Source organism: Sycon ciliatum, chromosome 12 (genome assembly GCF_964019385.1).
Source record: "Sycon ciliatum chromosome 12, ocSycCili1.1, whole genome shotgun sequence".
NCBI lineage: Eukaryota > Metazoa > Porifera > Calcarea > Leucosolenida > Sycettidae > Sycon > Sycon ciliatum.
Window position 1 is genome coordinate 8,536,434 of NC_088654.1, and position 13,451 is coordinate 8,549,884.

The following is a 13,451-nucleotide window of genomic DNA, read 5'->3' on the forward strand; positions in this document are numbered from 1 at the left end:
CTAAACACATTCTGGAGATACAAATCAGCAGAACCCTTAGCGTCAATTTTGGAAGTCGTGGGGACTAAATGGACACATTTTGTAAGCCGGTCAACAAATGTATAAATTGCATCAAAGCCCTGAGGGGTCTGGGGTAAGCCAACGATAAAGTCCATGGAAATATCTTTCCAGGGGGTGTCTGGTACTGGGAGCGATTGCAGCAAACCGGATCTAGGCAACCCACCCTTAGTGCGCTGACATATGCCGCAAGACTTAACAAATTTCTTCACGTCAAGGCCCATCTTGGGCCAGTAGAAGAATTGACGAAGCCGGAAATATGTACGATCCCGTCCCTGATGGCCTGCCGTAACACAGTCGTGGTACTCCTGCAGGAGCTGAAGCCTTACTGCACACTTGGGTACACACAAGCGATTGTTTGGTGCTGCACGGAGGTATAGGTACCTGGACTCTTCATCCCAATAGTACCGCTCGTGTAGATTATCAGAGGAATCGCCGCGCAGCCGCTGAATTATTGGGGAAAGCTGCTCGTCATTGTGATATGCTTCCGAAATCATCTCAGCAACCCTATCACTCAGTTCCAAAGCAAACTCAATCGTATTCAAATGGGGTGCTGGTAGGATGGGTGGGCAATCCTTTTCCTCAACTACATTGCCAATTGCTGACCCGCGCAGATCAGGGCGGCGGGATAACGCATCAGCCATATTTTCCTTGCCGGGTTTGTGATTAACTGTGAAGTCATAGTCTGCAAGAAATTCAACCCATCTAGCTTCGCGCTTAGTGAGATTGGCTTTTGTGCTCAAGTAGACTACGGCCATGCTGTCACTGAACACTTCAAAATGCTGGAATAGATAAATTCTCCAGGATCGCAGTGCAAACACCACCGCCAGGGTTTCGCGTTCTGCAGCAGTGTAATTTCGCTCCGCTTGTGACAGCTTACGACTGGCATATGCCACAGGATGCCAAGCACTATCGCTTTCCCCCTGTTGGAGAAGGACGCCTGCTATTGCAAAATCACTTGCGTCTGTTGCAACTCTGAAAGGCTTCTGCACGTTTGCTAGTTTCAACAGCGGTGCACTCAACAAGGCCTGTCTCAGGGATTCGAATGCATGCTGACGGGGGCCACTCCATTCGAACCTGGCATGTTTGCCAGTGATCTCCTCTAATGGCCGCGATATAGTAGAGTAGTGCTCAATAAATCTTCTAAAGTAGTTCGCAAAACCAAGGAACTGTCTCACCTCCGTAACTGTCGTCGGTGGCTGCCATTCCCTCACTGCTTTAAGCTTCTTTGGATCTGGAGCGATACATTCACCGTCGATGCGATGCCCTAGAAACAGAACATCCTTGACACCAAACTCACATTTCGACTGCTTACAGAATAGCCTATTTTTCCGGAGCGTCTCAAGAACTGTCTGGATATGTTCAAGATGATCTTGCCAGGATTTGCTGAAGATAAGAATATCATCCAGAAACACTACCACAAACCGCCGTAAGTACGGTTGGAGAATACTGTTCATCAATGACTGAAACGTGGCAGGGGCGTTAGTTAATCCAAAGCCCATAACCTGGAACTGGAAATGACCGAAGGGAGTATTGATAGCCGTCTTAGGTACATCTTCCTGACGGATCCTAAGCTGATTATATCCCGAGCGTAAATCCAGCTTACTGAAGTATGAGCTACCTTGAATGGTATCAAACAGGTCATCAATGTTTGGGAGGCAAGCTTTGTTTTTGATGGTGATCCTGTTCAAATTCCGCCAATCACAAACCATGCGCAATGAGCCATCAGACTTTTTAACGAAAAAGACTGGGGCACCGTATGGTGACTTGCTGGGTTCGATGAAGCCCTTGCGGAGGAGTTCCGTGAGCTGGGCTTGCAATTCGTCCATCTCGGGTTTGGGGAGACGGTAGGCAGCCCGTGATGGAGGAACGGCACCCTCCTCAGTCACAATCTCATGGTCGACATCCCTCTCTGGCGGAAGCACGGTCGGCAGGTCGTCTGGAAAGATGTCCGAGTACCGCCGCAGAAGGTTAGCCAGCTGCTCTTGATGATCTGGGTGTTGTCTGGCGGCTGATGGCTTGCTGTCCTCCTCCTCGTCGTCAGTAGCGTTGACCCACGCCAGGATTCCCTGCGCGCCTTTCCTCAACTCGCGGCGAGCCTGAGAACCAGATATGAGCATGCTCTCAATTGGCGGCGACTCGTGACGCTCCGTATCACTATTTTGGCCGGAAGGGGGTTTAGCAACGAGCGGCTCTCCGTTCAGTTTGACTTCGTTGGTCTGAAAGTTGATATCCGGGTTGTGTCTGGTCAGCCATGGCTTGCCCAGGATAGCATCATAGCGGCTCAACGGAAAAACTGTGAAAGATTGGGTGTCGCTGAAGTCTTTCACGATAACCTTTACCGGACCGGTCCTCTGCAGTTCCGATGATGTCGATGAGCCATCAGCCAGGGTTACCTTCAGTGTTTCGTCCTTGCTCTCCGTAACAAGGCCGTTTCTTTGCACGAAAGCTTCCGATATGAAGTCGTGCGTCGATCCCGAGTCAATAAGCATAATTGCCCGGCGGCCGTTGATCCTGCCCTCAACACGGAGAAGGTCATGCTCCAAAGGAAGCTCCGTGTCCTGTACTGCGATATCAACGTTGCTGACATGGGATTCCTGTTCGGCAACATCTTCCGAATCAGCTTGCAGCGTCGGTTCTTCCAGCTCTAGTACGCTGTAACGGTTGCGTATGTCAACCGGGTAACCGTTGGGTGCTTTCCGCTTGGTCGCCAGCGAGCGCACGCCATTTTTCACTGGCGACCAGCGTTTGGGTGTTGATTGCTGGGACAATCCCGAGCTAGGTGACCTGGCTTCCGACAAGCGAAGCATCCACCCTGCCGACTCAGGTGACGCCTCTCCTCCGGTGTTAGCCTTTGGGGTCGTACGGGCTGACTTCGGTGCTGAATCGGGTTCGGCTGTTGGTCCGCCGTTTGCGCTGACCTGATCGCTTGGCTCAGATCAGTGGGGTGCTCTCGCAGCACCCGGGTCTTGACAGATGGGTGCAGTCCATTTACGAACAGCAGTCCTCGGGTCAGCTCGTCGATCTCAGGCACTTGTAGGCTTAGGCGCGAGAACTCGGTGACATAGCTCTCCAAGCTTGAGTGCTGCCTGACAGCGAAGAGATCCAGTCGCACCCGCTCTTGATGATGCAACGGACCGTACACCTTGGCGAGGGCTTCACGCAGCGCTGGCCACGTCGAGAACTCCACACCCGTATCCAACGATGCGATGAGCCATAGCTTGGCGTTGCCGCTCAGGAAGCCCGCTGCGTAATCCACCATCACCGATGAGTCGGTGATTCCCAGTGACCGAATCGCCAGCTCAATGGAGAAAGCCCACTCCTTGAACTGCGAGGGCTTGCCATCGAAGATCGGCGGCTCCTTAGCGTGCCGAGGCTTCCCGGACGAATGAGCGGGCGGCACAGGGAGCGGTTGTTGTCGGTTGCTCAGACGGGCGCTGACTTGGCGACTGGCTTCACGGACCTCGCTGGCCAACCTGAATAGCAACACAGAAAAAACAAGGATCGCCACGACAATGGCGAGCTCCAAGAACACCATGTTAACAATCCTCCGCTACCAGTGTAACCGTTTGAAGGTATTCTTGGAAAAGACAATGCTTGCTCAAGGCAACACAACTGATATAGGGCACTTCGTGCCCTAAGGTGATAACGCGCGTGCTGACAGGATAGGGAAAGGTGCAAGATACAGAGCTAGAGGGCAGATAAGGTTAGCGCTAACAGGGAACTGTTACACGTCCCGTCCGTTGCAGCTCCAGATTCCCATTGGTCCACAGCCGCAAGGCTCAATGCTGACCTTCCAGTCAACCACCCCAGATGAGGTCAAGCACCTCCTGGAACGGATAAATCCCTGCAAAGCCACAGGCAGTGATGGGATTCCTGGGTGTCTGCTACGTGCTTGCGCTGACCTGTTGGCTCCATCGCTTTCAGTGCTCTTCAGCTCATCGCTGAGGCATGGTGAAGTCCCTCTGGCTTTCAAACATGCTGTAATAAGCCCTCTCTTCAAAGCTGGCGATCCATCGGTAGCTGCAAATTATCGTCCTGTGTCGCTCCTGCCGATCGTATCCAAACTACTCGCGAAGATAGTCCAGAAGCAACTTGTTGCACATCGGGAGCGATCATGTGCCATACCACCGACTCAGTTTGCCTTCCGCCGTGAGCACTCCACAGAGGACGCCCTAGTTGTAGCAACAGATGCCATCTTAAAGGCCCGGGACGACAAGTTGACCACAGGCGTCTGCCTAATCGACATGTCAAAAGCCTTTGACAAGGTCAATCACAGCCAACTGGTCCGGGACCCATTCGATCTCGGCCTGGACAATGCCTCCCTTCGCTGGTTCTGCAGCTACTTAAGCGATCGAACCCAGCAAGTGCGCATTGGCCCCACCTACAGTGTTGCTGCTAAGTGCTCATCTGGTGTACCTCAGGGCTCGGTCCTAGGACCGATCCTGTTTAGCATGTACACCCGTGATGTCCCTGCCATAGCCCATCCTGCTCCATCTCTGCAATTTGCCGATGACATTGCCGTGCACTGCCACAGAAAATCAGTGCTAGCCACATCAGCCTGCCTATCAGGGGCTGTCACCAACGTCGCTGACTGGCTCAAGCATCGACATCTGCTTCTAAATGACAAGAAGAGCCAGGTCCTGTCAATTGTACCACAACGCAATGCGGGTCAGCATATCGCTGTCCGCTGCAACCAGACAGAGCTTCCCCTGAGCCCAACAGCAAGGTACCTCGGCGTGACCCTTGACGCCGCTGTGAAGTGGGACCCCCATGTTGACGCGATGGCGAAGAAAGTTGTGAAGAAGATTGGAGCATTGTGGCGGTCCCGCAGATGTCTGAGCCTCAGTAGTCGTATCCAGTATGTGAGGTCAGTCATCATGCCTGACCTCCTATATGGGTCTAACGCCTTCTCTTCCTCCCTCAAGGTTTCGCAGCTTGATCGCCTTCAGGTCCTGCAGAACCGAGCGGCGAGAGCGGTATACGGTTTGCCGCCTCACACCTCGGCTCAGCCTCTGCTCGAACGGATGTCCCTGTACAGAGTTCGCGAGTGCTACGCCCAGAAGCGGCTCGTCCTGGTGTGGCGCTGTGTCAATGGGAAAACCAGCAGTGTCCTCCAGGACCTATTCTCACCATCAGCTGGCAGCACCACCCGGCACCAGGTTTCCAGGGGCCTCACTGTCCCCTCGGCACAGTCAGAAGCCGGCAGATCTCGCCTGGCCTTTCAGGCAGCCTTGGCCTGGAACGCTCTCCCAAGGAGTGTAAGGGAGATCAAGGCTGCCCAGCAATTTAAGCTTGCCTCCATCCCCTACACCTTGCAATGAATGCTCTGTCTGACTTTTCCCGTCCACACACCACGTCATTTACTCTTCTCTGCGTGCTTGTGCGCTTATGAACTCTTTGTGTTCCCTCTGTTGACGCTTCAAAATCGCTCTATTGACACTGCAAAATCGCTCTGTTGACGCTGCAAAATTGCTTATCATCTCCCTCCCTCCCTCCCCCCCCTCTCTCTCTCTCTCTCTCTCTCTCTCTCCCCGTAGCTCTCTCCCTTTTGAAATTCGCTTCCATAGAATTGGGCACCATTGCCCGTTTGGCCTTGCGAAGTAAAAAAAATCAAAAAAAAAAAAAAAAAAAAAAAAGTCCGTGCGCGGTTGTCTGCCTACCGTAGGTACCGGTACTGGTAATGTAGTCTGCACTGACATGCTGTACTATCGGGGTTTTTTAACCCTCCACTTTCTTGTTTTCTGGCTCATCAACAAGAACAGCTCGTGCCGGTATTGTGAAAAATATACTTGACAACCGGGTCCGTAACGGTGTTTGGGTCTGTTTATTAGCCCATGGGCCTGTAAACGGAAGGTGGGCTTATATCCGGATATAGGCCCGTGGGCTTATACGCGCGGAACTACGGTAAAGAGATGTAAATACCTTTGTTCAACCACCACCACAATATGATAACACTGTGTACTAGTGGCAGTACTGTGCACAGTAACTGTTATCTGCTGCAGAAATGGCATCGTACAGATGACTCAGAATGCTCGAAAATGACATCATACTGTACAATGTACATGTAAGCCCCGTTTTGCGATCTAGGGGCTTAAAACTGAAGTACATGACTGTATTCCTGCAAAGCATCATCCTTACTTTCTTTCTTTTTCTGTTGCCGAATCCCGCCTTCTTAAATGGAGTTGTCACTGTGCGCAGATTGTAAAGTTTCACTGTCTTTTTATTTCAATTTGCTTGGTTTGTTTTCTTTTTCCTGTTCTTTAGTTGTTGCGTCAGGCCAGTGAAATCAAGTTCTGTGATTGTGTAACTCGTATACTCTCAGCACTCAAAGCACATACTTGTTGTTACGTAAGTAGTTATCATTCGTTCATTGTCTCACAAGGAGAAGAAGAAGACAAGGCAGTGCGAGTATGCGCACAGCCTATCCATGCATTCCTACGGTGTACTATTTATGTGTATACAAATTACGTGTCATAAAGTAGCCATGCTACAATTGCCCGTGTAAGAGGGTTTAATAAACATCATCCTTACTTACAATTTTTCCAGCCTCTTCAGACCATCGAAGATGTTGACGGACAAGTCACTTATCATGTTGTAGTCCAAATCTCTGCCCAAAAAATACAAATGATGGTGGTATAATATTTCTAAATTTTGCTTTTATTACTGTTTCATGAAGAGCAATTCCATACAGAAGGTATGTAAGGGTCAACTATTTGCGCTGGGTATTTTTGATCCATCTCGAATGGGAGTCTTGTAATAAAAGTCAAATTTAAGAAGAGCAGCACTAGACTAAATGGCTGAGCAGATGTTACTCCATTGTTTTCTGCCGCGGGCATAACTGTCGAGATCACGAAGGCAGCTGGGCTTAAAAATGCAGATAGGTGTAAGGCGGACATCTCGCTGGAGACTTGTGGTGAAGCGAGAGTGGGGTGCACCTATTGGAAAGGGCTGACTGGTAGCATAGTACATCAGCTAAAATTCAGCCAGCATATCCGAACTGTTGTAGTCCGAGCAACGCAGAGACTTGGAGCCTTGCGCAAGGCATTTCACTTGCTGGCTATTCCTGCCCGGCTTCGAGCCTACAAAGCCTTTGTCCGGCCGGTTATGGAGTACTGCCCAATCGTCTGGATGGGGGCAGCTCCTTCCCACTTGAATCGGCTGGACTGGGTGCAGGAGCGAGCCATCAAGGCAATACATCCGCAATGCTGGCTTCCTAGCCTCAAAATTCGCCGCACCATCGCTGCCCCCTGCCTCCTGTATAAAGCCCTTTGCGATAATTCTCCCTCTCTTCTCTCAAGAATGGCTCCACCTCCGGCACACCAACCCAGGACCACACGCCTCACCCGCCAGGCTGTACGACTGTCCACCGCGCATCCCCATCAGTTACAGAATGTTCTTCCTGCCAATTCCCGGAACAATGTGAGCCGAGCCTTTCCCCACTCCGTCATCCCAATTTGGAACCAGCTGCCTTCCTCTACCATTCCCCACCCATTTCACCCAAAGAACATCCAAAAGTTCAAGACAGCAGCTTATCACCATCTCCTCAGAACGAACTGGCACTGGGCCACTCATAGCATACGCGAGTAAGAGGGTACAGTGTCCTACCCTGCTTGGACATACATGTAATCTCTCCTCACAGACAGTCTCCTCTTGAATTTAAAAGTCTAACAGCGTTCACATCAATACTCAACTTATTCTTTTGCTGACTGAGCAATACAATCTTTCCATTTTCTTTCTTCTGTTTTCTTTTTCAATTTAATCCACCCTACCCACTATCCCTTTGGTGCGTCCATAAAGCTATGAAGCCGAGACCTCTGGTCGGCGGAGCTTAATGGGCCCCACCACCACACTCCATTATTCACCCCAGTGTCTGGAGATATGTGGATTTTGTAGAAAAAAGAAACAAAATATGCACAGAAAGCAGTGAGAGCAACATTTGCAGGGAAATCACTTGGCTGGCGTAATATTATGTCCCAACAGCTTCCACCTGTCCCGCTTGGCCATTTCAGATACAGAGCACTGGCCACTAACATTGTGGGCAATGCATTTAATTTCTTCAAATTCATAAATACATCATGTAGTGGAGCACTAAGATGATCTACCAAGCATACAAGACAGTGCAATACCTATTGATAATTTGTAGGAGTTTTGGTAAGGGATTGCGAGCCAAGCTTCCAATCATACTTTTGATATAGTATGCAGTTGACTTGGCATACTTTTTACATGATTGTGATCAGCAGCGTAATTTTAGAAATTTTCGGGGAACTTTTATTTATTTGTCTGAACTTTCAGTACATCCCTTTCATACCTAATATTTCAATGGAGTGACAAACAGTAGCACGCTTCATCCAATAGAGGGATTTTCTGTATGTAAAAAATTCTGTTCACGTAAAATAGTTTTTTGTCCTCATAACTAGCATTTTGAGAATCTAAACGTTCTAAAAGCATAGCACTTGTCAGCATCATCGATGTATTTGACAGCTCTAATAAAAAACGCCCTCACTTTTTGCTGGTAAGCTATACTAGTCAGCGAAGCTGAAATAATATTGCCTGCAGTACACAAGTCTGTGGACAGCAACTGTTTCGCTCTGTTAGAGCTCATCAGCACAGCTCAGAGGACCGAAGCGCAGCTCTTCGCAATGCAATACAGTACATCAAGAACTTACAGCGAAATTAGATTGGATGTGTAGGTGAACATGTCTGGATAGAGAGCTGAAATTCCGTTGCTCCTCAAGTGCCTGGAGAACACACCACATAGAAGAAAAAGTGTAGCACATGTCCACGTGATGATGAATACCGGTACTAATAATAATGAGTTAATTTGAAGTTTAGAGTCTTCCAGTCTGATACAGGCACTTAACTGACATAAGCTTCGTCTGGCTTGGGTGTGGCTTCGTTGCATACACTGAGGTATTACACATACAAAACACGCTATCATCGGATTCTAACCTTCTGTATGGAATTGCTCTTCATGAAACAGTAATAAAAGCAAAATTTAGAAATATTATACCACCATCAATATTAAATGGACGGTTTCAAATAGGAAATAGTTTGCAAACCGGAACGGTCTCAATATTCACTTTCTCTCTTGGTATTTTGATTAGAAAACGTGGTCACGGTTAGACTACGATATGTTGTACTAAGCGCCAAATTCCATGGCTCTGCGATGACCAGAGCGCCATACCAAGCATTTCAGTTTTTGACGTGTTGCTTCCCACTGCGACTTGGGTTTTACGTCTTTCAAAAAATCAGCTTCTTGTCGCAGGTAAACAGCGGCCCGCCTCTCGCCAATAAAGCACCGTATACCAATGAAAACTAATGGAAGCACACACAAGGCTTATTGGTGCTCTGTATTGGCCGTCGTGGAGTCTCCGAGCCATAGCAATTACCGAATTTCAGAACTCGGAGTAAACTTGACGTGCACTCCAAAACCTTTCCGGTTTGGATCCACCTCTGTAAACACCAAATATTGAAGGCAACTTGGAGGCAACGGGCCAACACAAAGGAGCGGCTCAGATCGATCGACTCTGGCCTCAAAGCAAACTTCAACATGCCAGCTTCCTTCCACAAACATATTTCGAGTGAGCAATCCACGCAGATGATCGGTTTGGGTCTACACAATTTTGCTGTCAAACCGTTCCGGTATCGAACCGCCGCCTCTACAAGGTAACATTAGACTGGCAGGGAGTGCTGAGATGTTCCACGGCAAGGAAGTGAGCTTGAGCACTGCTTGATAGCCCCAACCAACGTCCTTCCAACTTGGAAGTTTCATGGATATTAGTGGTAATTCCAAAGAGGGGAAGGTAAGCGGCATCAAGCGGAACACACACTTCTTTGGAATTATCACAAATATCCAAGGTGTCTGATGAACAACAAAGCAGATTTATTTAAACAAACAATAAAAAGCCTTAGTGATCTAGCTGCAAAACACACAGCCAGCTTCGGACGGGCTAGCCTGCTATAGATGAGTGGAAGGATGTGATTATGAGGGTAGGAGTTATGAAAAACGGTCAACGCGTACGGTCCAAAACAACCAGATCTTGTGAACCCACCTTGTTGGCCAGAACTCGCAACAAAGTTATACCGTTAATATTATCCTTTCTAAATGTCATAGCATTTCACGAGTCACAGAGTACCACGCGTCAGGCTTGTCGTAACTAATACTTTCATGCCAGATGGCAATCTTCAGACAAAGGTGACTCGTGTGTTACTGCTCTCCTTCTACATTGAGCACTCTGTCGAACAGGAGGACTCCGCTCACTGTCATAGCACTTCTATTATTGTGGACTGCCGCATGCTTGACGTGTGGTTGTGTTTACTTACAAGTGTTCGCTGTAAATGGGGAAATGGCCAGTAACGTTCTGACTAACACTTGAGCATCGCACGGTTCCATACTCTGAGCTGCTCACATTTACATTGCAAGTGCAGTGTAAAGGGCAGATAGACAGAATGTCCTGTGTACCCACGCCGACCGTCACCAGTACACTCAGCACAAGCAGCACAACAATGCATTCTGATGCCTGCATAAGAACGAAAAAAATATCAGAAGAACGAGCAGGATATGAATGATTTTCTGGCCACAGCCCAGGATCAGTGCCCCGGGTTTCAAGCGCAAGTTCGACAATAATTATTGCCTTTGGATGCACTGCATTTACAGAGATGGCAATGCAACAAACGACTCTCAAGTAATAAGTTTCACGCAATCCGTTTTCCAGGCCTCGTCTTCGCTATTTGCTTTAGTATATTTTCGCTGTTCAACGTCAAATGGTATCAACTGACGTCTTGCGTTGGCTGACTTCAGGTCATTGCAGTCCGCATAGAGTTGATTTGAACGTGCTACGTCCTAGCGGGCAGCCGGGCTCAGGTAATGGAAGCGCTGACTTTTCCTCCACACCACTTCTATTTGGTTTTTCGTACTGGCCAGCTCATGTTTGGGGTGCACTGTCTGAACAGAGGGCTAGCTCGTCTGTGAGTGAGAAGTCTTTCGTTAATAGTTATTGATTTCTGACATGAACAGTCTCAAGGCCTTTTTGTGCAAATGAACTATTTGGGCCCGGTGCAATAAGGGCGGCAAACACTATCATCCGCTCTCTTATCTTCAAATTAGGTCGAACTATACACAGAGCGCATCGACTGTTGGCATTTGTGCAAATTCCTCTGGTGATTATCGTCCACCTAAGACCTGGAAGAGGTGCCGCAGTGTGCGGGAATTTGAAGAAACCAACCCCTTCCCCAGACTACTTCTAGCAAAGGGCTCTATGTAATTGTTGGTGAACATCATTGGAACTTACTTCCACCTGGGTGCCGTAAAACATGCTGATCTGTTCAAGTTGAATGATAATGAGTAATGTCACGAGCAGGGTACCCTTTTAGGCATGGCTGCAAGGACAAAGCTAGAAAATTTTAGAATATTCATGTACTAGTACTAGTACTGCTTCTGCCGCTCGTCAACCCGGTGGTCCGTTTTCATACTGTGATTTCGTCACTGTTGGCTGCTTCTCTACTCAATACTATTCTAGAGTGTTTTTTGTTTTTTTTTGTTTTTTTACAGAATGCACCTACTGATAGACCATAACAAAGAGAGGAGAAGATGAAGACACGGAAAAATAATGATCGAGACAAGAAAGGAGAAAGACAGGCAATGTACTAGTAGGGGCTCTCAGGGAGCCTGTGCCCGTGAGGCGGGACTAGCAACGCCGACCTAGTGTCTCGGCGTTAGCGCTATCCAGCGCACCATGGAGGGGATTACAGTAGTAATATCAGCGACAAAACAATTACAGTAATCCATGTTTCTCTACAGGATGCTTGATGCCGCAACCACCATGAACAGTTCCTCCACGACAGCAAGTAGCTATACCTTACAAAACTTGTTGCTCAAGTCTAATCGTTGAGTTCCTTTGTTCTATAGTACGTTAACGAGAACCTTACTGAGCAGAAGGAACGGACCTGGGTTGCTATAAAACTCTGTTCTACCTTACTTGCAATGCGTTCTTGTAGATTAAGAAGATACTGGCGCAAGGTAGGTGTACTCAACTAACCTACACACAAACTGCTGTCTGCAAGGGTCGTGTGGTATCGGCTAGTCACAAGGATAATAATATTATCATTATTAATTTATTATACAAGTAACGGCTATGAGTGGACGCAGCAAATTAAGATGACATCGATAGATATTTACACAGTAGCAAAATACCCTTGGCCGTTAATATGTATAACTATACACAGGCACACAAGCCGTCATACCTGTAGCATTTTCGAAGCCTTGGCTGGAGGTAAAGAAAACCAACGCATCATCACCTGGCTTCAGCTCGCACTGGAAGTGACGAGAAACAGGCAAAATGATTGTGAGAGCGCATTCTGTCTACTGGAACATGTACAGTCATGTACCTCACCTCTCTCAAATGAACAGCTAGTTTATGAAACACACAAAGCCACGGATCCCGGAGCCGTGAGCATCTGGCCGCACCAGCTAGTAGAGGGACCCGCCCCGACTGACTAGGGAGCAGGCTGAGTGGCAGTTGCAAGGCTGGCTTACATCATCAATTGCGTGAAAAACTAACTTTTTCCGGTCCCTCACGACCACCGGCTGGCGTCAATTCTCGAGCTGGGTGAACAAATTCTGCCTGCTGGCTTCAGTTGTGACAGCGTAAGGTGTGAAAATCTCCACGGGGACTGTTAATTGCTTGTTTGGTTGAGCCTGGACGCTTCAAGAGCGTGTTACAACTGCACGTTCGGGTACAGTTTTAAAGGAAGAAACTCATTACTACTGGTAGTCAACGACAACGTAGAGTAAGAACATACTCACTATTATGTCAGCGACAACTCCACTTTATACTGGCACTCGTAGTAACTGCCAGACTTCCAGGGTTCGCTAAGTAAGTTTTCACTAGTACAACTGTATCACCGTTTCAAATCAAACCTTTGCAGGATTTGACGGACGCGAGTGTATCATTGCAGGTAACATCTGTGCCCTGGACACATCCCATCCGTCAGGGCATACTACTCAGAAAGATCCTCTACTTGCGTTTCATAGAATTGTGTACGCATAAAGAAGGCAGAAAGAGACTTCTTGCAACTCGAGATTCGCGCTATGCGATCCTGCGGCATATCTTTACACCATTGGTCAAACTTGCAACCTCCAATCTGCGACACACAGTGGTTCGCTACACCACATGACTCGATTGCATCCGAATTGTCACCCAGGAGAGTACACATCATTTACGTGTGTACTGGTCAACTGCAGGGTTTACTGCATGCGATACCATCATCATCAGTAGAAACGCTCTACAAAAGCCGGCTCACCTATGCTCTAGGTCAGACGACACCGACAGCACATTCGACGCAACGCTGACGGTACCGGATGCAAGCCTGTCGGGAAGGCTGGGTTGAGC

The 13,451-nt window shown here is 48.4% G+C and overlaps 1 protein-coding gene across 1 annotated transcript in view; it reads right to left on the reverse strand.

The window, feature by feature from the left end:
• Window positions 1-12,653, reverse strand: part of LOC135828950 (adhesion G protein-coupled receptor B1-like) — a 40,705-nt gene extending 28,052 nt beyond the window's left edge. Inside the window, exons 1-5 of the mRNA XM_065341383.1 lie at window positions 12,453-12,653; window positions 12,304-12,373; window positions 10,384-10,580; window positions 8,727-8,798; window positions 6,596-6,667 (exon numbers count right to left, since the gene is read on the reverse strand). Coding sequence (XP_065197455.1) covers window positions 6,596-6,667; window positions 8,727-8,798; window positions 10,384-10,580; window positions 12,304-12,354 — 392 coding nt within the window. The 5' untranslated portion in view covers window positions 12,355-12,373; window positions 12,453-12,653. The remainder of the gene's footprint in view (window positions 1-6,595; window positions 6,668-8,726; window positions 8,799-10,383; window positions 10,581-12,303; window positions 12,374-12,452) is intronic.
• Between the last annotated feature and the right edge of the window lie 798 nt (window positions 12,654-13,451).